This window comes from Esox lucius, chromosome 15 (assembly GCF_011004845.1).
Source record: "Esox lucius isolate fEsoLuc1 chromosome 15, fEsoLuc1.pri, whole genome shotgun sequence".
NCBI classification, from domain to species: Eukaryota; Metazoa; Chordata; class Actinopteri; order Esociformes; family Esocidae; genus Esox; species Esox lucius.
The window spans coordinates 18,084,420-18,112,206 of NC_047583.1; the positions used below are offsets into that span (position 1 = coordinate 18,084,420).

At 42.2% G+C, this 27,787-nt stretch overlaps 1 protein-coding gene across 1 annotated transcript; it reads right to left on the reverse strand.

Annotated features, from left to right (window-relative positions):
- Nucleotides 1-691: 691 nt before the first annotated feature.
- Nucleotides 692-27,775, reverse strand: si:dkey-16j16.4. The gene is made up of 5 exons (XM_010892367.5): nucleotides 27,100-27,775; nucleotides 17,928-18,009; nucleotides 17,255-17,757; nucleotides 12,064-12,117; nucleotides 692-2,147 (listed from the first exon to the last, which is right to left on the reverse strand). Exons 1-5 carry the CDS (start codon nucleotides 27,166-27,168, stop codon nucleotides 2,022-2,024), a joined length of 834 nt encoding a protein of 277 aa, XP_010890669.2. The 5' UTR covers nucleotides 27,169-27,775; the 3' UTR covers nucleotides 692-2,021.
- Between the last annotated feature and the right edge of the window lie 12 nt (nucleotides 27,776-27,787).

Consider the following 27,787-nt stretch of genomic DNA (forward strand, 5'->3'; position numbering starts at 1 on the left):
ATCTGCCTCACTGCAGGCCTGTTTTCCACAGCCAAGCCAGTAGTGGTGCTGACGGCAGTGGATATCTCTCTCTCACACACACACACACACACACACACACACACACACACACACACACACACACACACACACACACACACAGGATCGACTTGCACCATTTGGTGAAATGTTCTGCTGTGACCCAGTAAGGAGGAGCAAGAACCTTGCAGTCTTGGCAGGCATTGATGTGATACATACGCAAGCCCTGCCTTCCATCTTACAGTGCCGAGTTGCACAGGAAGTCATTGGTGCTTGAGTTCCCCCAACTGCAGCACTTTATAAGCCCCATAAGAAGAGGCACGCAGGGACCACCATGCATTGTCACTACCTCAGTGGGAGCCATTGCACACATCCACTCCCCAAATATGTTTATACAGTGAATTTGCAGATGCCCTAGGTACTAAAGCCACATGCCAGGTGCAGGAGAGGGGGAGACAGGTCAACAATGGGAAAGAGCTTAAACAGGGGAATATTTCCTCACCGAAGATAAATGTCCTCACTTGTTTATGGATTAATCTCCTGAATTGACTGAAGTGCAATGGGATTGACATCAAATCTTGTAATCTGGGCAATTTCAGGGATGACCATGATTTGTCGATATTGTATACCTAATATTATGTAAATATTTAAGTGTGAAAAAGGAAGAACAATATAAGAATCGAGGCCACAGGGCGTTTATTTGTTCAGATGTTATGCAAGAGACACAAAAGTCACAGCGCAGCACTACATTCATTCTAGCAGAGCTTTGTTACGGTGACAACACTGTTTTGATCTCAACATGTCCTTGGGATACATTCATATGCATAAATAGTTTTTCAAAACTGTCCTCAGACCCTACAGTCAAGACTAGTCTCATGTGTAGCATAATCAATATGATAGGAATGTCATTCAGAGGCATAAAGATGAGAGACTTAAGATGAAGGTTGGTTGTCTCAGTTTCCAACTCCGTAGCATACTGTTGCGTATTACACAAAGTCATGACAGCACCGAAATGATAGTAAGACATCACATTCTACTACATTTCTTATACTTCTTTCTTACATGCTCACATACTTGTCTTTTCTGCACCATAGCACAGTGAAATTCATGCAGGAAAAGAGAACAAAGGTATTTGATTTCAACCTCTTTCTCTAAGATAAAATGCACCATATCATCATCAGGTTTGCTGGTCACACTTTTGTTAGTTACCCCAAAACAATGAATATACATTTTGCAGTATCTCAAGACCTTGACAATTCAAATAGCACAGCAAAAAAAACAGATAAGATCTACTTTACTTTCAAATGACTCCGTGTTCCAGGGAGGCCCTTTGTCACCAAAGCCTATTCATGTGTACCAGGACATTGTCAGGTGGATAATGTTGGTTTATATTTTGCTGGTGTACAGCTTGCAAAGTGTCAAAAAGCTCTTGGTTACAGATGTCACAATGAGTTGTTGTCCAGTCTAGATGCCCTAAGTTTTTACCTTTGATTGTCTTCCTTTGTAGGTGTTTCGAATGCTTTCGTTTTCCCTTGAAAATCTTTTTTATAGTCCACTTTAAGAATAGCAATCCGCTGAAAAGGGGTCTAAAAGGGAACAGGTTGTTTATGAAATTCCTGAAATGTCCAGTAAAGCAGTGTTTTTAAAGCGACTTTTGTTTTAGCCTTGTCATTTATCAGGGCCTACAGTCTGCCTGTCTCATTGTCATTATCTTACAAAATCAAGGTAAAGATCTACCCATTGTTGGTGTCTTAGACGGTTCCGTGTGTGTGAACAGTTGTCTGAGCAACAGAATTACTTGACAAAGCAGGATTACCTGAGAGTACTATATGAACCTTTAAACATGGCTTTGTCAAGTAGTCTTAAGCAGTCATTACTATTATTGTATTACTCATTCTCCTCATCAGACTTTGAAGCTGAGACAAGTTATAGTTCTATCAAGTAAATACACGTGTGTAGGTATGTATGTACGTTTGTGTGTGTCGGGGGGGGGGATCATCCCCTCATACACATGGGGGGTCTTCGGAGGGAGTCAGTGGACTGCAAGGAGGGGCCGTGCTGAGGGACCGGAAGGCATAAATTGAGGGATCGTAGGCATACCTGGGAGGAGGGCGAGTACCAGTCAAGTTCTGTGAAGAGAGAGGGAGAGTATAGTTTATAGGAGAGGAACAGTAAGACAAAGGTCTAATCCAGCTTTTATTCTCCATGGATATGGGTGAATGGGTAGAGCAGAGCTTACCAGGTCTGCCCAACCCTTTTCCTAGAGATCCACTATCCTGTAGGTTCTCTCTCCAACTCTAATTTAGCACACCTGTTTCTAATAATTAGCTGGATGAAAAGCTTAATCAGGTTAGTCATAAATGATGTTAAAGACAAAACCTACGGGACAATAGATCTCCAGGACCAGGATTAGGCAACACTGCTCTGAGCATTAGCTAGCGGTCATCTACAACCACTGCTGAAGGTAGGTCTGAAATACAGCATCTAGGTCAAAATCTGCACACAGAGCTATAACATTTTGCCGTAAAATAAAGAGATTCAACTGAATATTTCCTACAGATTTACACAACCTACCCCACATTTTCAAAGTGAATGAAAAAGTTTAGACAATATGGTAGATTAGTAAAAAAAAAACTTTTAACAAAGGTGTCTTGATTGCGTATGCCATCACAACCCAGAATGGCTCTTTAGAATCAGACTTATTTTTGACCAACATGTACTGCACCAGAACATAGTGCATTCGTCGAGTATTCACACAGTCCTTCACTTCCCCTTTTTGTTGCATAACAGCATTACTCTAAAATGTATTAAATATATTTTCCCCATAATGACAGAGCAAAAACCCCCTTTTTTTTTATGTTTTAAAAAACATAACCCATATAATTTACATAAGTGAACAATGTAAGTATCCAAACCCCTTTAACTCAGTACTTTGTTGGAAGTGCCTTTGGCTGTGATAATAGCCTTGAGTCATTTTTGTATTTATAAGTTTCACCTGTATTTGGGAAGTTTCTCCCATTTTTTCTGCAGATCCTTGCAAGCTCTGTTAGGTTTTATGGGGAACGTCGCTGCAAAGCCATTCTCCGGGCTCTCCAGAGATGTTGAATATGATTCAAGACTCTGGCTGAGTCACTTCAGGACATTCACAGACTTGTCCCCGAAGCTAGTCCTGTTTTGTCTTGGCAGTGTGATTAGGGTCATTGCCCTGCTGGAAGGTGAAACATCACCCAAGTCTGGGGTCCTGAGCATTCTGGAGGTTTTCATCAAGGATCTGTCTATACTTTGCTTCCTTTGTCTTTCCCTCAATCCTGACTAGTTGCTGAAAAACATCCCCACCATGTTTCACCATAGGTGTGGCATTGGCCAGGGGATGAGCAGTGCTTTGTTTCCTCAGGACATGACGCTTGGCATTGAGGCCAGAAAATGTGATCTTGTTTTTGTTAGACCAGAGAATATTGTTCCTCGTGGTCTACGAGTCCTACAAATGCCTTCTGGAAAACTCCAAGCAGGATGTGATGGGCCTTCTTCAATAAGTCCATTCTACTACACAGGCCTGATTGAGGGAGTGCTTCACAGGTAGTTGCCATTCGATATGTTGTTTCCATCTCCACACATGACCTCTGTAGCTCTGTCAGCGTGGCCACCGGGTTCTTGGTCACCACTGTTACAAACCCTGTGGCTCTAGCAGTCTAGGGTGGATGGGTTAGAGACCCGTAACATAAAACTCATGCAAAGTGGTGTAGTGTACATGAACAGTGGGAACAAACGACACAGACAACCAAAGCCACCGTCAAACATAAAACGTTTATTATAAACACACAGTAAAGGGGTTAGGGAAAAGGGGCTGAGCTGGACCCAAGAAATGAAATAATATAGTCCAAAACACCCCTAAACTGAACTTGCCTGCCTCAAGATCCGCTTAGCTGACTACTAACCAATACAAAAATACAGTGGGTGGTCCGCTCAGTTCTGACTAGTGTTTTTAGACTAAGTTTTCCTACGGGTTGTATGCCCAAAGGCGACTTGCTAAAAAAAAACATTTTCCCAGGGACAAACAAAACACACAGGTTGAACTAGGACTAAACAGCAAACAATGGACTACAGAACACCAAACAAAAGACCACAGGTATACATACTGACATGAAACAGGACAAAGTGAGATGTATGTGCTAAACTAAGTGATGTATGAATGAACAAAGTGTCTGTCTGTCATGTATGTCCTTGTGGGGTAAAGCAAGAGAGTCTCTCAGGGAGAACCAACTGACTGGGTTTTTAAACCAGGCATGTGTGAATGCGGGTATCTGCATTTGTAACAACCACCCTGACCAAAGCCTTGCTCCTCTGATTGGCCGGTCGACCAGCTCTAGGAAGAATGTTGGTGGTCAAAACCACTTCCATTTAAAAATGATGGAGGCCTTGGGGGCTTGTGTTCCTGGGGACCTTCAACGCAGCCGAAATGTTTTGGTACCCTTCCTCATATCTAAAATAAATACATTTGATCTTTCTGTTTATTTAAATTTTAAAACATTTGCTAAAATACATTTGCTAAAAAAACAAGGCGGTAACGTAACAAAGCGTGGGAAAAGTGTGGGGGTCTGAGTACTAACCCAAATGCACAGTATGGTTGGAAATAACTGGTGCAATGCAATCTTTAACCCTTTACAGACTGGTGATAAATTAAAGTGTCCCAGTTGGGTGTTGGGCCACCACGAGTCACCAGAACAGCTTCAGTGTGCCTTTGCATAGATTCTACGAGTCTCTGGAACTCTACTGGAGGGACGGAACAGCAATCCCTTCTCGGTGTACGGAACACACACACTCTCCCACTTGTTGATGATATGGTGCAGGATGACACCACAACCAGTGCCTATGGTTTCTAAATTACTGCACCCTAAAATGTGCATGTGTCTTTTAATACGGAGTTCATGCTCTGCAAATTTACTATAATATCCCTCCGTGTAGTTCTACTATAATATCCCTCTGTGGAGTTCTACTACAATATCCCCCCCTGTGGAGTTCTACTACAATATCCCCCCCTGTGTAGTTCTACTATAATATCCCTGTGTAGTTCTACTATAATATCCCTCTGTGTAGTTCTACTATAATATCCCTCTGTGTAGTTCTACTATAATATCCCTCTGTGTAGTTCTACTATAATATCCCTCCGTGTAGTTCTACTATAATATCCCTCTGTGGAGTTCTACTATAATATCTCTCCGTGGAGTTCTACTATAATATCTCTCCGTGGAGTTCTACTATAATATCCCTGTGTAGTTCTACTATAATATCTCTCCGTGGAGTTCTACTATAATATCCCTGTGTAGTTCTACTATAATATCCCTCTGTGTAGTTCTACTATAATATCCCTGTGTAGTTCTACTATAATATCCCTCTGTGTAGTTCTACTATAATATCCCTCTGTGGAGTTCTCCACGTACGGTTCTTGCTGACACAGTCTGGTCGCATCCTGCGTTGACATTCTCAGTCAGTGGGAAATAGGTGCGCTACATTTTTTCCTAACATACTGTATTGCTGTAATGCACAAGCATCCCAGTCATCACATGTCTGACCCTATTTACTGATGTCTTTCCCAAAGATCTAAATGCAGATGTAAGTTTAGTCACTGTTCCAAATGAAACACTAGCCAGTTGAGCAGTCTCTGTGACTGATGCAGAATTAAGTCAGGACTGCAATTAGATTCTTAAAAAGCCATTCAGATATATTTACTAATTACATTTTTGTAACTGTCCTTCCAAAAACTCTCTCTAACCAACAGCTAGATATTCACTCTGAAATGTTTATTTTGAAGCGATAGGTTAGACATACCATTGTTCAATGTGATGTACTGTTTTCATAACAAGAATGAAAACAGAGACCGACAGACACTAAACAAAATCTGTACAGTAACCAAATTAGGACAGTGACTTCCTCCAGCCAACTCCCACTGCAACCTGTATGTAAAGAATACACACATACAGGTGCAGAACATTATTATGTGTATAAGTTGGTAATCTTTAGTCTGGAGAAAGATCCTGAAGAAGCAATATTTCTGAATAGCTCTTTCAGCTACAAGACTGAATCCACATTCAAGTACGTCCACCCTTTACACCAAGTAGTCCCTATGCCATGGACTACAGATATGGACTATAAAACAACTTCATAAATTCTCCTCCAAACGTGCTTAGCATAGTTAGTTTGTATTCAGACCCAGAGGTGAAACGTTTCACGTCATATACCTCGGATTCTTCTGCAAATGACAAACGCTTCCAAATCACAGGGCTAGTGCACCGGAAGAAGTACATGGGGAGATTATGACATTTCAAAATGTTTCAGACAATCATTTTCATGCATAAACGGGCCTGGTGACATTGTTACACTGCTTCCTGTACTGAAGCCCTTGCCAGGACACTCACTCTTCTCTGTTGTGAAGGACTACAGGGTCTGTCTAAAATTAGCTCCAGTCATTTTCCCCTTGACAGGAAACGTCAGGAAATGGCTTTGTGTGATTTGGCAATAAGGCAGCACTTTTTCCAGCCCTACTCAAGGGGTAGTGGAGGCTCCAGGTCCAGGACTTGTGATAACAAGCTCTACACTGAGGCAGACAAAATAAAGATCAGAAAATAAGACCCCAACTCTGCACACGTAAGTACACATGAGTACAGGTCAAAAGTTTCCACCCACCTACTCATACAAAAAGGTATTTCTTTATTTTTACTATTTTTCACATTGTAGAATAATAGAGAAGACATAAAATATGAAATACATAAGGAATCATGCAGTAACCAAAGTGTTAAACAAATCAAAATACATTTATATTTTAGAATCTTCAAAGTAGCCACCCTTTGCCTTGATGAAAGCTTTGCCCACTCTTGGCACTCTCTCAACCAGCTTCATGAGGTAGTCACCTGGAATGCTTTTGAAACAGTCTTGAAGGATTTCCCACATATGCTGAGCACATGTTGACTGCTATTCCTTCACTCTTCTGTCCAAATTATCCCAAACCATCTCAATTGGGTCGAGTTGAGTTTGTGTGATTATAGAGGCCAGGTCATCTGTTGCAGCACTCCATCACTTTCCGTCTTGGTCAAATAGCTGTTACACAGCCAGGAGGTATGTTTTGGATCAATGAACTTTTGAAAAACAAATGATGGTCTCACAAAGCGCAAACCAGGTGGGATAGCTTATTGCTGCATATGATGGTTTTCTGTATACCAACCCTACTTTGTCATAACACAACTGATTGGCTCAAACATTAAGGAAAGAAATTTCACAAATTAACAAGCCACACCTGTTAATTGAAATGCATTCCAGGTGACTACCTCATGAAGCTATGAGAGAGAATGCTAAGAGTAAGCATTTGTTGCTACATGATTCGGTTTTATTTCCTACTTTTGATGTCTTCACTATTATTGTGTAATGTGGAAAATAGTAAAAATAAAGAAATACCCTTGAATGAGTAGGTGTGCAAACTTTTGACTGGTACTGTACGTAAACCATGGAGCAGTCTCAAATAGAGGCTAATAGACATTTCATAAAGTAACACAAGACCAATAGTCAAACAACTGTATACAGTATTTTGAGGTAAACTGTTTTTAGATGTTTCACTCAATTAACAGGTTTGCTGAACTTTTCATTACATTATCCTGCATGGCCCCAAAAAAGGTGTTGTCTTTTGCTGTAGACCAGGGCTTCTCAAGCTTTCTTCAACCAGACATGACAAAACTAGCACATCTACCACTATTCTTATTTGTGCTGCAAAGCTTCTATCCAGCAACAGGCTATACTTGGATAACGCTTAATCAGTTCCAAGAGTTATTTGACAATAGGTTATTTGCTCACCTACAATCCCTTCCCCCGTTCACTCCCCTCCCAAATTCACAATGTCCAATAGGTGACGGTCTTGCCTCTTCAAATATCTCCACAGAATGTACAGGGTAGTCAAAGAACTGTGTCCTCCTCAGATGCATATTTTACAAAGTTATTTTTAATCACATACTTGCTGGAGGTGAAAGAACTCCCTGGCCAACAACCACAACTGAGCTCATAGGCACCCAACTTGACCCAAGGAGTTGCTGGAATGAGACAAGACAAGGCAGTCCTGTCTGGAATCCACCCACCCAACCCAGACAGTGCTGACCCAATTTGTGCCACCCTCTGCTGGACCCCAGGGTGCTGTCATTATGCAACGACCGGGATTCAAATACCTGGTCACTGTACTGCGAGGCACTGCATCACTCGGGGGCGCTTTCTCACCTCACTTCTGGATAAACAACTCATGGAATGTGTGGTTCATGAATGTGCTAGAATGGCTATTAATATTGCTTTAACTACAATAGCTCACACTTATAACATTGGAATTTGAAAGATGTCATGAAGAGACATGATGGCTGTGTGTTGGCCATTTTGCTGGACCACAGGCTGCGCAGATTTACTGGTAATTGATTACTCAACAGGAATGCTAGGGGGGAAAATATGTATTTTTATGGCAATGCCGGAAGCCCAGCAGAAAAATGTCTATGGCCTGGAACCAGTCCATGGCCGGATGGCTGGGAAACCCTGTGTTACAACCACCGCAAAGCAGATTTAGCGCTACCAAACTAAGACAACAGTATGTTTAAAAAGGACAAACCTTTTGTTAACAAAATTAACTTAGATATTTTTGAATGGGTCATCTAGGGGGGACTCTTACGTGTTTTTGTCATGTTAGAGATCTCGAGGTAAGTGACATTTGTTGAACACATAATTGGCCAGGAGGAGTTTGGAACTGAGGTTGGCTCGCTAAATGACAGACTCATTTAGCGAGTAAAAGGGGACCAATCTGTCACTGAGGTATCTCCCCTTCAATCCCATAATCTGACTATATAGTTGATTAAATGAGAAAAATAACAACTGTAAAAGGCCACAGAGGTGCAGCAGGTTTCACGTCTCTTAACCCCAGGCTTTTTCCATCTCTCCATCAGTCTTCCTACTATTCTACTCACAATCCCTCCTACCTATTTCACCTCCTCTTTGGGGACTGAAACCAGACTCTTGGCAGATCAGTCTGTGGGAAAGAGCTCTCTCCCCTCTCCGCCTCCTCTCTACGACTCCCGCCTCTTCCGACGCAGAAGGGAACTTTCAGGAGTATATGACAGCAGGAATTCATGCTTATTTGGTGCCCCATCCATAGACCATCTCTCTGTAACCACCACCATCCCCATGAAACCTCAGGAGGCCCCCTGCACTGTCATCCCTCCCTCTTTTCACCACTAACACCCATCTCTCAATCTAGCATCACCCCTGGGCCCATGCCAGGAAAAAAAGAGGGAATTAGGCGGAGAAAGAAAATGGGGAGAGGGCAAAAGAGCAAGTGAGACAGACCGGCAGGGAGAAGGGAGAGAGACTTGTTGCGATCCTTGAAGAGGAGAGAAAAAGCACAACGAGCAGGGGGGCAAGAGGGTGGAGAAAAGAATGGGTGTAACAGGAGAGATGGAGAAAGAAAGCAAGCAAGCAAGCAAGCAAGCAAGCAAGCAAGCTCCCCCCCCCAAATCTACTGAACAAGAAAATACTGTGCCTGGAAGTGAGTCATAAACAACGAGAAGATTTTGAACGTCATCTCTGTAGCAGCGAGGCAATACGGAGAGCAGCCAGTCATCTAAAAATGGAAAATGACTTCATTCCCAGTGATACACCACAGGGCAACCCCTCCCCAAACACACACACACACACACACACACACACACACACACACCCCTCCATCTCTCATCTTCTTCCACCACATTGAAAGATGAGTCTCAATTACATCATTCAGTCTGCGCCTAGACACAACGAAAGTAGTGTTCACTGATTGAAACTGATTTCCAATGGCTGAGTAAACCTGTACACTGACTATCAAAAACATTGTATTCAGAATTTATGGTGTGAGAATCTGTGTACGTGCATTCATATTCTTGTGAATACCACAAGTCACAAGTATATTAACCCATGATAAATCAGTGAGGGAATGTTAGGATGCACTTCCAAGTATAGTATGACAAACTTGTGCGTATGTTTGGCGTGTGTGTTGTGGATGGCAATGGTGTGTCTGTGTGCACAAATGTGTAAGGGCCCATATTTACAATAACCCGCACTGACAATCGCAGTCACTTTCCCGCCACACTGCGTGTCCTTCTGGACTGTCTGAGTTTGTGCCAAAATGCCCAGGAGCCTTCATCTCTGCTCAACACCCCCCAGCCTACCTCCCCCACCCCTTACACAACACAGGGGACAGGCCTGCTGGTCACACATGGTGTTCCCAAAACATCACAGAAGGGTCTCGGCACGGTGAGCATATTCTGAGGTGTACCCAAGCGGCGAAACAATAGCAGCACACAATTTAATTAACTTCAGTTGTACGGTCACAGTTTATATAACTTTAATATTATTTAATAGTAATAAAATACAAATGAAGTTTTTTAAATATGTAAAATGTGTAAATTACTTCAGGTATACAGCATTGAAATAAAATTAAAAAAACTAGCATCACTTGCCTTCGAGATACCCTTGCTTTCTTTGGTTCAGAAATAAGAACAACAGCCAGCAAGGATAGTATTGAGGTCATTCTTAAATATATATGTATTTAAATTAGGATTTTCTGAAGCAGCAGATGTTAGATAAGATCATCAGATCTTAATTAAAAAAGAAATCAGTTTGAAGAAGTTTTAGATCAATGGTGAGGACATCAATTCACCAAAGACAACATTTCATTTGAACACTGCACTGTTGATTTACTGCGCATTCCGAAGTATTTTCTGTACATTAAAAAGCTTATTTTGGTTCCTCTTGACACATGTCCGCTGATGCACATCCCATCAGGTGCTTATGATCGTTATTACACTGCTCGCACAACTGGGAACTTAAGTCGTAACCTACATTATAGTCAAATTTGTAATCTCTATAACTCCAAACTGCTTGAGTCCGGTTCCACTTCTTCTTTCTTCAGTGTAACCCTCTAGATCCAGGACAACAGGTGATGAGGACAGAAAACCACTAGGCTCCAGACATTTAAAGTATAAGTTGAATACCCCTGCTCGAGAGGAGTAAATGCTTGTTGTTTAATATAGACGTACTGCTTTCTTGTTAGAGTGGAAGTGTTTTAGCATAGGGTCATGGGAACCAGTGCCGGTGTCAGATGCTATCCCAGCATGCATTTGGAGCGGCATCAAGGTATTGGCGGCAAGACAGACTGGGTTTTTCATAGTACTGTATGACCTTTCAGCCTTATCACGGATGTAATGAACATGGCCATCTTGACTGGGTATTATGACTCGGCTTGAAAGGATAAGAATGAAATCTTCCATCCATGATTTTCAAGCGAATTATTAAATATATGTGCATGAAAAAAAAATCTGCTGAGGTTTCCACCAGGCTTGCTGGTTATAGATGGAAAAACCTGTTCATAATGACATAGTGCACCTGTAGTTTGCTGTAATTTTCCAGATGAAAAACAAATTCTGCGCCTCACATTGGCCACATCTTTCACCCAGGGTAGTGGGGAGGCATTGTCAGCAGCAATTTCCTGGTCCCAACCCGATCCATTGACACTTGTGCAGCCTGGGTGCCTCCAAAGCTAAAGGAGGTCATCCGATGTGAGTATAGCTTTAATGAGAATGCCTAGTATGAATTCCTGTGAGAAAAACTTTCCAAAATCTTCAGCTATCTTAATCTGTCAGGAGTTTTGAGACAGGGACAATGACACAGTTGGTTGGGGAAGGTGAAAAACAACAACACAAAAATCTATCACTGCCAATGCTATTGCAACAACAGAACACTTGCACAATCTGGTCTTAGCATGTGCACTCTGGCCAACGGCTCGCAGATATAGTGCAGTGGGCAAATGGTGGTATTACAGCAATACATGTACTTTCTATGATCTATTTCACAACAAAGAATTCTGGTATCTTACTGACTTTTATGCCGTTTCCATCAGACCTGTTGTTTTTTATGACATGGACATGGCTTGAGAGAGTTTTAGTGTGTATTTGGGCATATTGTTGTGTTATTGTGTACGATAAAATAAAAACTCACCCGTATCTTTATGGTCCTTGTTTTTCCACCACTATTCTTTTTCAAGAGCATTTTCTGAGGGAAGCAAAGGAGAAGGACTGATCAGCAAAAATACCTTTTTGGACCATCTGTATCCTTCAGCATCATTTCTATCTCAAAAACATGAATTAAAATGTACATCATAATACATATCACAAATGCAGCCTACCAGAAACCCCATCACTTAGAAGCAAGACCATTTCTAAACTGGCAGACAATGACCATAAGTAAATTCAAAATAGATGACATCACAGCAACTGACCATCATGAGTCAATTAGGAATTGTAATGAACAAAGTGACCAGAGTCCAGCTATTGCTGGGTCAAACAAGCATGAAAAATTAAGCTTATGTAATATCCTGTCAAATAATATTTTCCAGTCCACCCAGCAAAACTTCTCTGGTTGTTGACAGGGGTACTTAACAGTATTTTTTTATTCCTGTTGTGAAGGGAGTTGGTGTGGCCCTGACAACCACTGCCAAACTCTTTCACACAACAAACAAATAATGGCCACATTTTTATTTATTATTGTTTGACAAGCCCACCATTTCAAATGTCTTTAGCAAATAACAGGCAGTGCCACTTTCAGACATTCTGTCAATAGGTTCCACCATTGCCACGGCGCTAGAAAATAGCATAGGATATGAGTTCCTGTAAATAAAGTAGTTTCTTAACATTTGTGTTAGCCTTTTATTAGTCACTGGTATCAGAATGAGGTTTGTCATTCAATCAAATTGAAAACTGCATTGATTCAGAGTGTTTCGAACTATTACTAGTTAAATGCATCACAATGGTATAGGGAAGCTCATGTGATCATCCACCTGTAACGTAGCTGTTAGAAGGCAGGACACCAGCGCAGGTAGAACAGGGAGGGGACTTTAAATAAAACCAAAAAATAACTAAAACAGAAACTACACACAAAAATGGAAACAACGTTACATATGTACAAAAAACCAATAACGACTGACACAATGCACCTCAAATAGGGACAGTGATCAGGAACACAGGTGAGGGCAGTCACTACAAACAGGTGTCCGTGCTCCAAATGAGGGAGAGAGGACATTGGATCTCACTGGCGTGGGCGTGCCAGGACGTGAGACCACCAATAATGTTGTATGATTTTAAAATGTGGATTTATTTTTTATTTTGCTTAAATTGTTCAAAAGGTAGTTCTTTCACATCCGTAGAAAGAAATTAGAAAACACTCTGACCCTAGTTCTATTAACCAAGAACAATTATCAATGCTTTTGTTATAGTTGCTCCTGCTACCCCATTTTAAAGTCCACTTGGGAAAATTTAAACTACTAGTAGTAGTATGATTTGGTGAATAACAATAAAAAAGATATCATTCTTAATACTGTATAGGCATTTCTTTCATTTCCAGGATGGTCACCAAAGGATGTTAAAAAAAGATTAGTGTTTTACTCAATGCATATCTGACAGACTAATCATTTTTGGCTATCCAGGCAAAAAAGACATCTGCCACACATACAATTGTTTTCTACTGACAATGGGCCATGCCACATCAGAGCAATTGGGATCGGATTAGCGTGAGTGTGTTGGATTACTTGTAGTGACAACAACAAAACAACAGCTGTGTGAGAATATTACAATGTAAATTATGTTCCACCATTATGTGCAATGCTGATTTTAGAACGTATCACGTCTCTAAACTGCTTGAGCTACAGTACCGGCCTGGTACTGTATATCCATCAAACTGACCACTTTTTCAACCTGTGTTCCTTCCGTTTAAGCAGCCCATTGCACAGTATCTAATGTAAGTGTTGCTACCATTACTTTCTAAAGAGTTTTGCCATCTGCCAGATTGCAGTATAGACTGACTTAGCACAAAATGAAGTGTTGGCTCTTGTGACAAATATAGGGTACATCTGTTCAAGGGAGAAACTAAGTGTGGTCCACTGTAAATACATTTGTTTGTGTTAATGAAAACAAGAGAGAATGGCTGATTCAGAAAATGGGTTCTCAGACATTTGAGGCATGAAAGACGAAACAGACGTTGGGGGGGGGGGGGGGGGGGGGGGTTTAGAAGGTAGGAGGGGGCCCTCTAGAAATGAGTTTAAACTGGGAATTTGTCCGCATCCCAAACTGCACCCAGGCCCCTTGGGATGTGGACTTGAAGTTGCCTAGCTAAAGGGTTAATGGTAAAGTATTGTCTGGCAGCTACCTCTGAAGGCCCCCCATATTGTATTCCCTCCAGAATCTCCCATTCCACTTGACCAAGCTCTCCCTAACACACACAGACACCTATGCACACAGCAATACACTGACACACACATAGATGCAGATTAGACAGAAACACACAACCTCCCCCCCACACACAACCACCCACCCGCCAGACATTCTCGCTATTGCCCGCTGTCTCACTTCTGTTCCCTTTCTCCCTAAACACCCATGGACATATGGACCCCTCAAACCTTCCTGCATGCACAGGCCAACAGACGCTCTCCCAACCTTCTCGTACGGCCCAGTTTGGCTACTAGATTTCAACAAACACCAGTCCAGCTTCTTTGTGACTCATCGTTATTGTCACTGTTTTCTGCTGTTTACTTAATCCTCTCCTTCTGCCTCAACCCCTCCGTCTTTCCACAGCTCACTGGCTATTGTGAGAAATGGGGGCAGACATCTGCTGTCCGTGCCTCCCTCTCCTTCAATCCTCCGGACCACCGAGGTAGCGAGCACGAAGGCAGTGCTATTGTGCCCTGTTTTACCTAATCTCCAGCTCAATGTATTAAAACAGTCGACATTCTGGCTGGTGGCACAAGGCTACACTACAGATTTCCATTGTACAGTATGAGTGATATAGCATATTTCTTGGTCAGTTGTGATAAAAACTACTTCACTGGTCAATTGTCCATTTTGAAAACATTCACGTAGCTCACTTGAATCCATACCACATGGCATTATATACTGGGGGCAGGTTTCGAAGACACCGTTAAGCTTGACTTTCTAGGCCTAGGCCAGGCTTCATAGGTGTTTGCTAAATCGGACCATAATGTTATAAATATTCCAAGGTGAAAAAAGGATGAAATACGCTGTTGAAGTGTGGTGAGTCATCTAAGAAGATCTGAGGCGTGGTCCACAGACTCCTTGCCCAAACAAAAGTTGGATTATTGCATTGACTGCCAAGAGCAAAAGAATGCCCCGTAACTATTCAAAAAGTTTTAGTCCATGCAGAGATCCACTTCTGTCTGCCTAATAAGATTGCATGTATAGCAGATTACAGGAAACAGACAGCAATATACACTGATCAGCCATAACATTATGACCAATGACTGGTGAAATGAATAACACTGAATCTCATTATCATGGCACCGGTCAGTGGGTGGGATATATTAGGCAGCAAGTGAACATTCTGTCCTCAAAGTTGATGTGTTAGAAGCAGGAAAAATGAGCAAACGGATCTGTGTGACTTTGACAAGGGCCAAATTGTGATGGCTAGACGACTGGGTCAGAGCATCTCCAAAACTGCAGGCCTTGTGGGGTGTTCCCGGTCTGCAGTGGTCAGCACCAATCAAAAGTGGTCCAAGGAAAGAAAAGTGGTGAACCCACGACAGGGTCATGGCCGGCCAAGGCTCACTGATGCACGTGTGGTCCGATCCAACAGAAGAGCTACTGTAGCTCAAACTGCAGAAAAAGTTAATGCTGGTACTGATAGAAAGGAACACAGTGTCAGAACACACAGTGCATTGCAGTTTGTTGCCGCAGACCGGTCAGGATGCCCATGCTGACCCCTGGAGCAATGGAAGAAGGTTGCCAGGTCTGACGAATCACGTTTCCCTTCACATGACGTGGTTGGCCGGGTGCGTGTCCATAACTTACCTGGAGAACACATGGCACTAGGATGCACTTTGGGAAGGAGGTAAGCCGGCAGAGGCAGTGTGATGCTTTGGGCAATGTTCTGCTGGGAAACCTTGAGTCCTGCCATTCATGTGGATGTGACTTTGAATTGTTCCACATACCTGAGCATTGCTGCAGACCATGTGCACCTTTTCATGGCAACGGTATTCCCTGATGGCATTGGCCTCTTTCAGCAGGATAATTCACCCTGCCACAAAGCAAAAATGGTTCAGAAATGGTTTGAGGAACACAACAACAAGTTCAAGGTGTTGACTTGGCCTCCAAATTCCCCAGATCTCAATCCAATCGAGCATTTGTGTGATGTGTTGGACAAACAAGTCCAATCCATGGAGGCCCCACCTCGCAACTTACAGGACTTGATCTGCTGCTAACATCTTGGTGCCAGATACCACAGCACACCTTCAGAGGTCTTGTGGAGTCCATGCCTCGACGGGTCAGGGCCGTCGGGTCATAATGTTATGGCTGATCAGTGTATATTTACTTTTTGGTAGTCGAAAAGGAGCATTAGCTAGCATTGCTAATTCCAAGAAACTTGGGGGCAATTCGTACTGAAAATAAGCACATCCAAACAACCAAACAGCATAAACCCAAGGGAACTGGGTCATTCCTAAACTGCCTTTTAGTCCCTGACACATTACATGTGCATACCTTCATTACACACTTCGGTTCATAGACATCTACACAAAAGTATGTGCAATGTTTCAAATAACAGTGGATTAACATAAACATGTAATCTTTGTTTTATCCTGAGAATGCCCATTTTGGAATGCTGCATGTGATGTTTGCCAAACATCTGTGAAGATTTTAACCCCAAGTGTTTTCCAAATACCAGTTATTGTAAACCCCTACCTCTTTTTTTTTGTAGCAGTTTCAGTGTTTTCTGATGGAGATTTGAGCATGTCAAGCATAACAATTTAAGTTAGTTAACCATAGCTATAAATGATAGAGACGAAAACGCACTGTCCATTGAAGCAGTCCAATCAAGACTGTGACACACCCTGAGATTGAGACTAAACTTTTTAAAACTTCGGGTATTCTAGTAAATATAATGGTTATTTTCCTGAGATGGGAATTATTTTTATTTTTTTTTACAGTTGCCGTTTATGACAACTCATCATCATAGAATGTCAAAATTAGGAAGAATAAATTGTTCATTTTGACCAAACTTTGAGTAGCGTAAGATACAGAGCTATACAAATGACAGAATGCTAAGCTGATTGCAGGATAAACAACTAACACTGATTATGCTAAGCATAGCTATTTTAGAATACTAGACGCTACGTAGTGACGCTAACCTGTTGCATTTTCTCCAGGTCCAGACTCGGCCTACCCAACTCCCCACTGTAGCTGTGCCTGTTTCTCCTATAGGGGGCCGCTGACTGGTCAAAGTGGGTCAAGATTATGGGCCTGGCAGCGGGCGGCACCACCTGGAACTGAAGCCGTATGGGGGGTGGGGGCTTGAGGCTGCGAGGTGGACTGGAGCTAAAGAGCACTGGGCTGGGGGAGGCCGCCAGGCAAGTCCCTGGCTCCAAGGCTGTTGCAACTGGGCCACAGCCGCACAATTCCCGCACTTCCTCATCGCTGGAGGCACTGCTGTGGTAGTCGCCATGGCACAGCGTCCACTTCCTGCCATCTCCAACGCCACGGCTGATTCGCTCCAGCTCTTCTTCAGATGAGTGACGGTCGAGATTGGGATCTAGAAGGAGGCGTAGGCGACGGACGCGTGCCGGTGAGGGAGGCCCCTGGTTGTGTTGCTGGCTGGTGGCCAGAGGTGTCAAGCCGCAGTTCCGCCGCCTCTCTGACAGGGGATGTCAAGAGCATAGGTCAAAGTCGAAGAAGAGATGGTGACAAGCTTACTGGTGGTGACCAGTGTGTTAAGTGAGCATATTTGTTAAACGAGCATCTTGTACACATCCATTTAGCAACACAGAGCACTGGAAACTTGGTTTAGGTTAGTGGGGGCTGTACCTCGGTCAATCTGTGCAAGCTCCTGGTTCTCCCCCTCAGAATCGTCACTCTCTGCTCCCTCCCCACTGCCATGGTAAGAAATCTAGAAGAAATCGAGTTTAAAGTTAACATTGACAATGGTAAAAATATAGCTTGTCCCCCAACCTCTCATGACAAGAGTTGGAATAAATTTAGCATTAGTATAATCCACACTTTTGGGCATTACTCTGCTTTCATATTTCATCTATAAATCTACTAGAAAGCATTTATCAAATCTACACCATTATTTTACTGAACACACCTCATATCTGTACAGCTAGTACATCAGCATTAACAAGCACTGACCCAACTCAAAACTAAAATAATTGCATCTAAAGACCGAAAGACACATTTTGAAATATTGTGCAATGCAAAAAGGGTCAAGATTAGCCCAACTACGTTTTGGATGCAGTGTGCCAACATCTCAACTCTGCCAAATCTCCAAGACGAAGTAGGTTACAGAAAGTTTTAATCAAGGTTTGGTATGCTCTTACTAGACAGCCTCTTCAGTGAAATGTAAAGTCTTGGCACCGCCAGTGTGGCCACAATGAAACAGAATCATTAGATCATCTTTTCTGGTATTGTCCACTGGTGGCGTATTCGAGTCCAGAAATAGTTGTTATGTCATAATAACAAGGTGCGGTTAGACCTGCAGTCTGTACGGTTGGGGATTTCAGGGACCACATTCTGTCAATAGGAAATATCATTGTGCTCTTGGGTAAGGTGATTATTTTTGTAGCAATTATGGCAGAAGCGTTGCAGATGGGAAGGTTTCAGTCCCTTGTGAGACACCGTGGTAAAATGGTGAGATGTCAGAAAGGTGGTTTTCTAGGAAAGGTTGATTGATCTGTGGACATTGTAATTGATACCAGGATAATGTTTTGCCCCATTTGTAGGACTCAGCACTTGTGTGAAGAAGGACATTTACAAGCACTGTTAAAGAATGGGCTGTAAGATGCAGTATAAGTTGCATGACCTTTGGTCTGCCAGTCAGGGGAGGGGAGGGATGAGTAAAATGTGGTAGAAAATATGCAAAAAAAGTATCTGTAATATTAAAGCTGACCTAGCCCCTAAAAGAAAGAAAACAAAATATTGTTGCTACCATTACTAAGTCCCAGAGTGCCCCTTTAAGAGCAGTCTTCGTCTGAGACATCTACAAAAACAGGAAAGAAACCTAGCAGACTGCAGCGCTAAGAGTTAAGTAACGCGCCACACACGGTAATTACCAAACTGGGGCCAGGCCGAGCAGCTGCCATCTGTGCTCGCACAAGCACGAACACACAACACCTCCCCTTCGTACTAAAGCTTCAAACAGTGAGAAGGAGAAAAAGAGAAACAAAAAGGAACCAGGGCCTCAAGTCTTACTCAAGAAAGCATGGTACACTTCTATAAATCCACTGATTCACTCCTAGAACATCTTCTGAATACAACAGGGGTGCATTCAGAGTTCACTGACATTGTTGGACATTTGTGACACTTGGATCACTGCATGGTATTCTCACATCCCAACCAATGTCAGTATGTATACTAACATCTAGCTAATAATGTTAAAAATATTCCTGCTACAAGCTTAGATAGGAAATCAAATTACAATATGGCTATAATTGGTATATTTTGTTACAATTTTAAGCAGTGAACGCCTCAGCCACAGTGAACACAGCATACTAATTTCACTACCATCGCACCTGCCATCTCCATGACATCACCCAACAGCACCACATGAGCTTTTGTGGGAGGCAGATAATATCTTCACCTGGGACTGTTTGTGTTTGTGCGCGTGCGTGCGTAAGTTGTGTATTGCTGTAGGGTCCAATCTCATATTCAAAATACCCAAAGCACCAAAAGAGATGGGATCAAGTTAGATTGAATTCCATTCAGGGATGCTTGGCATTGCTCTCCCCTTGCCCTTGTCTTAATGTACCTCTTAGATGTAAGATACTGGTCTGAGCTAAAACATGAGGAAGCTGGCATTTTCTTACAGTCATATGAAACGTTCAAGGCATTAAGACAATCTATCCCAAACCACCCCAATGACTAATACAGAGTCAGGACCTCACCCTTCAGGACTGGTTGTATGGGATAATCAACTTCTACAATCAAGGTGTTAAGGGCTACATTCAGGTTAAAGGTCAAGGGTGTGTCAATCTCAGACAACTGTTTGCAGCAACAAGATGAGCCAACCTAACAGTGACATTGCATGTTGATCTATATTTCATAAGGGTAGTTTGGGATGCTGATGTTTACAGTTCAGGAGGTCAGGTGAAAGAAAGGGCAAACAACACACAATAGCAAAATAAAAAAACTCATGCAGGCCTTTTTGTTGCACTTAAAGGGCATACATGCAAGCAACCATGTGTGAGTGTATGATTTGGGAACTGGAGCAAGGCTACTTATCACACCTAGCATCCTTTAATGTTCTGCTACTTTGTCTTCGCAGTCCCAATGACTAATAAGTGGGTGTATGGATTTAAATGAATGTTTGTTCTCTCAGACCATGAGACATGATCTCTGTGTTAAGCATGGAGCAGTTGAGGTAGTGTGTGTGTGTGTGTGTGTGTGTGTGTGAGTGAGTGTGAGAGAGAGAGAGAGAGATTCTGCTCAAGAAAGCAACTCACTCGCAAGATTTGCATGCGCTGTGCAGAGGAGCAGAGCTGATTTGCTTACAATCTTACCAGGGCACCATTAGGCACGATAAAGCTCTTACATCAATGCCTATATACTAGTGTTGCTATACAAATGGCTCCTGATTGCTTGTTGAGCATATTGCTTACTGAGCATAAGAAATGCACCAGCAATCTGGATTCCTGAGGACCACCCTTACCCTTGAGGTTACTGTTAACATTTAGCAATCACATCATTATGTGTGTAAACACAAACGCCCAATCCCAAAGTAAGCATGAACAACACCCTGTGCCTTATGCAGTTAATGGAAATCGGATAGGTGCAGGTGATATTGTAAAACAATGGTATCCAGCCCATTATTGGATATGAAGGCTATGAATCTAAATCAAAAGTCGAAAGGAAAATGACCTCATCCTTTCCTCATCCATCATTGTTAAAACAGACAAATGAGTCAAAAGGTGGTGTTGTTCGGTTGCAATGCCAGAAACCATGTTTGGCGAAAGTGAAACACCGCATTTGAACAGAACTCTTACCAACTCTAAAGCAGAGGTGTTGGCATTATAGTTTGGGGCTGCTTTGCTGCCTCAGGTCCTGGCCATGGATTCCCTTATTGCACCAGAGATTTTTTGGGGAGAATGTCAAAAAGCTGAACCTTAACAGAACAATGATCTAAAACACACAAGCAAAGCTACAACAGAATAGTTCCAAAAGAAATGGAGATAATGGAGTCAGGCCAGATCTCAATCCTATCAAAATGCTATGGTCATTTGGCAACATTTCCTCCCAGTTGATGTAAGAGATTGATAGACAAGTACAAGAAACCATGTATTATTTTGCACTATGAATTGATTTGAATGATTTTTGATAAACAAATCATTGCAAAGTATAATCTTTCAGTGTCATTGTTAAATTAGGTTACATTCATCTGTCAATAGTGTTGAAGTGAAGATGACATATCCATATGCCCAAATATGTAAAAAAATAAATAAAGAAGAAAATAAAGAGAATACTTTCCAGACTGAGTACTTGCTTTTTCACAAGATTATATACACATTAATGTTACTGACAATCATTTGATTCACTCTGTCAATCTTTTGCCATTGCATAGGAATGTACTGTATATTGAGCAGTGGTCAAGTCAAGTGAGAGTTGGTGTGTGAGGGTGCGTGTTCCTGTCCAAAGACATACCTGGTGTATAAATTAGCAAGGTCTTAAAATAGGTGGAATTATGTAGAGAGCCTTCATAGCCTTCAGTTCTCCAATAGTTCAATACTATCTGATCAACATTATGTACAACAGCAAATAGCCTATATAAATCTCTAAGACGGCATGGCGGTGCCATCTGTCACCAGCTTGGCATGGAGGCTGCCCACCTGGCTGTGTCATCGTTGATATGTCCTGTGTTCATGTTCTGCACGGGACCACGTGTGAGGTGGGGGTTAGTGGCAGTGCAATACGTGTGAAGACTGCTTGTGACCTCAGGATAATTGCAAAGAGGGATGGTATAACACTTAAAGCACTTAAACACAAAGGGACAACATGTAACCAACTGAAGCGAATGCCAAATGTAAACAACGACATGTTAAATCACCAAACACCCTGCGCGCGCGCACACACACGCGCGCACACACGCGCGCACACGCGCGCGCACGCGCACACACACGCGCACGCGCACACACACGCGCACGCGCACACGCACGCGCACCATACGATAGGCCTTAATATCACATACCAACCATCTGTTAGTCACAGAAAAAAAACATCATCATAACCATGTTCATTCATTAAGGACATTACAATGCTGTTACAGCCACACTAAATAAGTAGACAATCCAACACAAAGACATTATCATAATTGAAACTTCATTACAAAAAAAAACGCCCAACTTATAACTTCCCCTCTGCTGCTTGCAATGCACAATTCTTTATGGAAGGTTCCCATTTTGTTAAAAACTTGGCTACTTTTTATAATCTGTTAGCCGACAGCGTTTAAAGAACAAAATAAAGTGTTACAAGCAGATACAGCAGTGACATGACCAATGAGGTAGCTTCAACTTCCAACACACCCAGTCTGTCCCAACAGACGCCTGAACGTCCATGAAGTGTGCCAAAACAGTGAAACGTTCAGGAAATTAAATGTCACTCTTGCAACACAGTTCACCTAATCGAAATTAAAATGGCCACCTACCCTAGAGTTTGTTTTGTGTGAAGACATTTAGGCTAAATCAATAATATACACATCTAGCTACAGCAGTCAAGCCTTGACATTGTCTGTGACCTTATAAAATATTGAATCTTCTATTAGCCATTAAACCCTTATTTTAATTACAGTGAAATACCTAGTGTAACAATTTAGAATGTACGGTAAAACTCACTCCACGGTCCAAAATGCTGCAGATGGAGCCAAACAAGAGGTAGCTTTTGAAAGGCTCAAACTGTTGTAATGTTGTCAAGGTGGGACATAATAGAAGCAGAGCCTCAGGTTTGAGCCATGTAAGCCAGACGAGGGGAAGGTGGTGGTACTTGCTAAGCAGTAGAGCAACATCCGTAAGTGGTGCAAAGTGTTGGGATACACATTTGGGCTCAGCTCGGCAGCTCGGGCCAGTGTTTTTGGTGATTTTAAAAAGGGGAAGGATAGCCTTTCTGCAATAGCCTAAACAATGTAAGTGTTATGGAGGCTTATGTACTGTCTCCACACAGAAATGTACAGTATTTGGTTGGTTCATGCCAATGACAAGGTTTCTAGAGTACCGTGAAGTTAGGAATAACAGCGTAGCTGGAACTACATCCAGTTGCTTGTTCGGTTGGGGCATGAATTTACAACAAACTGATTAATCCAGAGAAGCATCTGTGCTGGTGAGAACAGCGATTTGACTGATCTTAATCTGGAGTCAATGAAAGGGCAAAAACACACACGTTTGTATGACCATACCTGAGAGGACAAAATGTATTCCTATTCAAAATCCTTTTCCTAACCCCTAACTCTAATCCTCGCCCTTACCCTAACCTTAACCCCAAATCATAATCCTAACCTCAACTACACTAGTAATAACACGCACCTGTGTGCATCTAGGAGGTGCCCCTGAGCATTCCTAACCTATCCAGGCGTGAGTATCCCAAGCGTGGCTGAGGGAAATCCCTGCCACTCACTCAGTGTCACCAAGCAGCTTTCTAAGCTGGATCAATTGTTATCTTCGAACGCACCAAGTCACACACGCTGGGTGGTTCACATGCGTTGGCTTTATATAGGTACAAACTAACCCTCAGTGCACAAACACTCTGTCGACCTGAGCTCAAGGTGCCAGCTCCTTTCTGATACAGAGTACGACCCACACAGTTCCCTGGCAAACCACATGTCCGCAAGCATCTTGCAATACTGAAGTGAGGTAGGTGCACACAGACATACTTGCGAGTTCAAAAAGATTGTGGCTTAGACAGACCGACACAAACGCTCCAAACGAATGCATAGTCCAGTTGCTTCTCACAAACATATGGCTGACAATACCACACGCAGAAACACACACACACACACACACACACACACACACACACACACACACACACACACACACACTTGCTCACTCTCATTGCTTTCTTGTCATGCTCACATGAGATGATGGCCATTTAACTGGCCCTGTAATTGTCTTCATTAGGCTAAGGTCATAAGGTCGGGAGTGGAACAGGGCCTATCCACCTCAACGACTACTATCTTTGGGTATCCTAAGCTACCGACCTGAAAAAACATCCCTTTCAAAGCCTCCAATGTAGTCATTTCCTTACATAGTATTAAGGCAGTGGCATGGAGAGACATTTCCATTTTTATTGGTGTTATCTGCTAAATAAAATATTTTGAAATCCACAGCTAAAAGCTATTACTTTTTTTGAGATAAAAAGTTAGTAATCTGAAAACTATTTTAAACCACTTTTAAATATATTTTCACCAAGTATTACAATGAAATTCACTGCTCTCAGAGTTAAGTAAAAGGCACACGTTTCTATGAAATTACATGAATGCATGTTATTACTAAATATGTATGCAGGACACTGAAGTGACATGGAGAAGAAGCCAATTCTGAATACTGAGAGGCACCCCAGGAGTACCCAGTCAGTGACTTCTGTTGATTAGCAACTACTTGCTAAGGTTAGAGTTAGGTTTAGAATAAGGTTTTGGGTAAGGGTTAAGGTCAGGTTCATGATTTAGGTTAAGGTTAGTGTAAGGGTTAGTTGATATTTAGTTAAAATGTTAGGCCTACTGACTGTCATTAGAGCATCTACAGAAATACTTTTGTTACTTTCAAAATAAAGTGTAACCCATATTTCTAATATTATATGTAGGGCAGCATTTGTTTTTGGATGCAGCTGTAAAGTGATCCTAACTACTCTTTGAAAAGGTCGTTTCCGAAGTTCAACGAATTAGCAGGGTCTCTGATTTTCTAGCTTCAAGGGGAAGCTGGTCCCACCACTGGGGTGCAGAGAAAAGCTTTGACTGGACTGAGTGGGAGCTGTCCTCCGATAGGAATAGGACGGTTTAGAGACAAAAGGCAGAGTTTGAAGTTAGGGATGGGTAGTATCTCTTGTAACTCTTTAGGCCAGCGTTTCTTAATCCTGGTCCTCCGAACCCAAAAGGGTGCACGTTTTTGTTTTTGCCCAAGCACTTGATTCAAACTAAAGACTTGATGATAGGTTGATTATGTCAATCAGGTGTGTGAGTGGTAGTGTAACATATGAGTCAGGTGTGTGAGTGGTAGTGTAACATATGAGTCAGGTGTGTGAGTGGTAGTGTAACATATGAGTCAGGTGTGTGAGTGGTAGTGTAACATATGAGTCAGGTGTGTGAGTGGTAGTGTAACATATGAGTCAGGTGTGTGAGTGGTAGGGTAACATATGAGTCAGGTGTGTGAGTGGTAGGGTAACATATGAGTCAGGTGTGTGAGTGGTAGGGTAACATATGAGTCAGGTGTGTGAGTGGTAGGGTAACATATGAGTCAGGTGTGTGAGTGGTAGGGTAACATATGAGTCAGGTGTGTGAGTGGTAGGGTAACATATGAGTCAGGTGTGTGAGTGGTAGGGTAACATATGAGTCAGGTGTGTGAGTGGTAGGGCCAAAACAAAAACGTACACCCCTTAGGACCAGGATTAAGAAACACTGCTTAAGGGAATTATCATGGTGTTGTGGATGCAAGTGTAGCTTCAACTGAAAGTGTGTGATGGAACGGGGTGACATGGGGAGAACTTGGGAAGGTTGAATCCCATGCGGGTTGCAGTGTTTTGGATTAGATGCAGGGGTTTGATGGCATAAGCAGGGAGCCCTACTAACACACAACAGTTGCAACAGACGCCATTTGTCTGATTAGTACCTGCACTGTGGGAAGCAGCGCAATGTACTAATGGTCATACTCAAATGGTCACACTAAAAGCGTGTTTTTCTTAACCCAGGTCTTGCATTAGTCACATCTGAAGATTTCAATTTAAAATGTGTAATAGTTGCAGAAAATGGCTGCCATGCAACCATGAAGTTTGAATTGTTTGCTAAATAATAATGGTGGTTGAGGTGAGCTACATTAAAATGTAGCATTGTGGCACAAAATGGCTGCCGTGTAACATTATAGTGGGTGCAACTGTCATTCAACTTCATCATATGGAATGCATTAAAGCACAATAAATGGTCAGTGTTTTTAGCAAACTGCGGTTATGGAAGCCCAATGAATTGCTGTGCTGTGCCTAAGAAAACCCTCTAGAGCTCTCTGGACTCTGAGACCGCGTAGCTGAACAGCTGTTGGATGGGGACATTGTGAGTGTGGTTTTAGCAGGCCAGGGGTTTTGAGTGTGTATGTGTGTTTTTCAAAGAATTCTGGGCAATTTAGGGTGGAAACACTGCTGAAATAGGCATCCACATACACACACACATAACTAAAAGCCAGATTCCCCTTTTCAGAGGAGAACCAGACGTGTAATAAATTAAAGCAGGGTTATTGTGTGTATGCGCACATAAGAGTAATAAAGTAAAATGTAATTTGTTTAATACTAATGTTACCAAGAAATTATCCGAAAAAGTGTGTTAAGTTATTTTGCGGGCAACAGTTATCAATTACTGTGTAGCTGTCACTTTCACCAGATGAGTTTGTTTTCATAGTTTGGTATTATAAATGCACACCTCTCGAAAGTTTAAATGCTTGGTTAGTATTAGGAGTGAAAAGTATACAGCCCACATGCTGATCTTTGAGATATTATGTTGTGTGTGTGTGTGTGTGTGTGTGTGTTTGTGTGTGCACATAAGTTTATTTCAAAGTAGCCAGGTCATTCACCTAAAACCACATGCCCAAGCAAAAACATTCAGCAAAAAGAATTAACACAGAACGATATACGGGTTAATAACCAACCCAAATCAAAACGTTCCTGCATGACTTAACTGGTTGATGCATTCTTAATTTAGTAAAACATGACACAGTCAAATAACTGTTGCAATGTATCTTGATGACATACTGTGACGATTGTGGGACGGTTAAATTCGATAATTAACAACTTCGCTTACCTTGAATTGAAAGGGATGTATCTCGTTAAGTGAATGTCTTCTTAGCTTCTTGGTCAAAGTCTTCAACATCCTGAACTTTGACAAATATGGCTGAACTATCTTCACCAATTTCTGTTACAGAATTTCCGCTGGTTTGAAGCCATGCGACAACTACAGTGCATTCATTGAAATATACAGCGATTTGTACATTAAAAGGCACTTAACTTTCTAAAGAAAACAGTCACACAGATTCACACACTCGCACGCGCGCGCGCACACGCACAGATGACACAGTAAACTTCTTTTGAAGACGAAAATCAGCCCTCAGCATCCGACTGAAGACTAACTCTGTCCAGGTCAATGTCTTGACATGATAGCGACCAAAATCCGTTATTTGTGACAGGCTGGATTTTAAATAAAACAGAGTATGTTATTGTGCGTTCATCTTGTTAGCGACGTAGCCGGTCCTGGTAGCTCGTATCCCAGGTCACAAATTAATAAATCATAATAGTTTCGAGTTTTTCCTCCTTAGCTTAAGAACAATTGTAGAAAAAGCACGAGATCTACAGCCAGGCTGTTTACTCAACTTGTTCACATTCAGACACGCACACAGCACTCACTCTCACATTCACATTCACATTCTCACACACATACACAAACACATACACACAGGCGAATACATGCTCGCTTTCAAGAACACACGCACTAC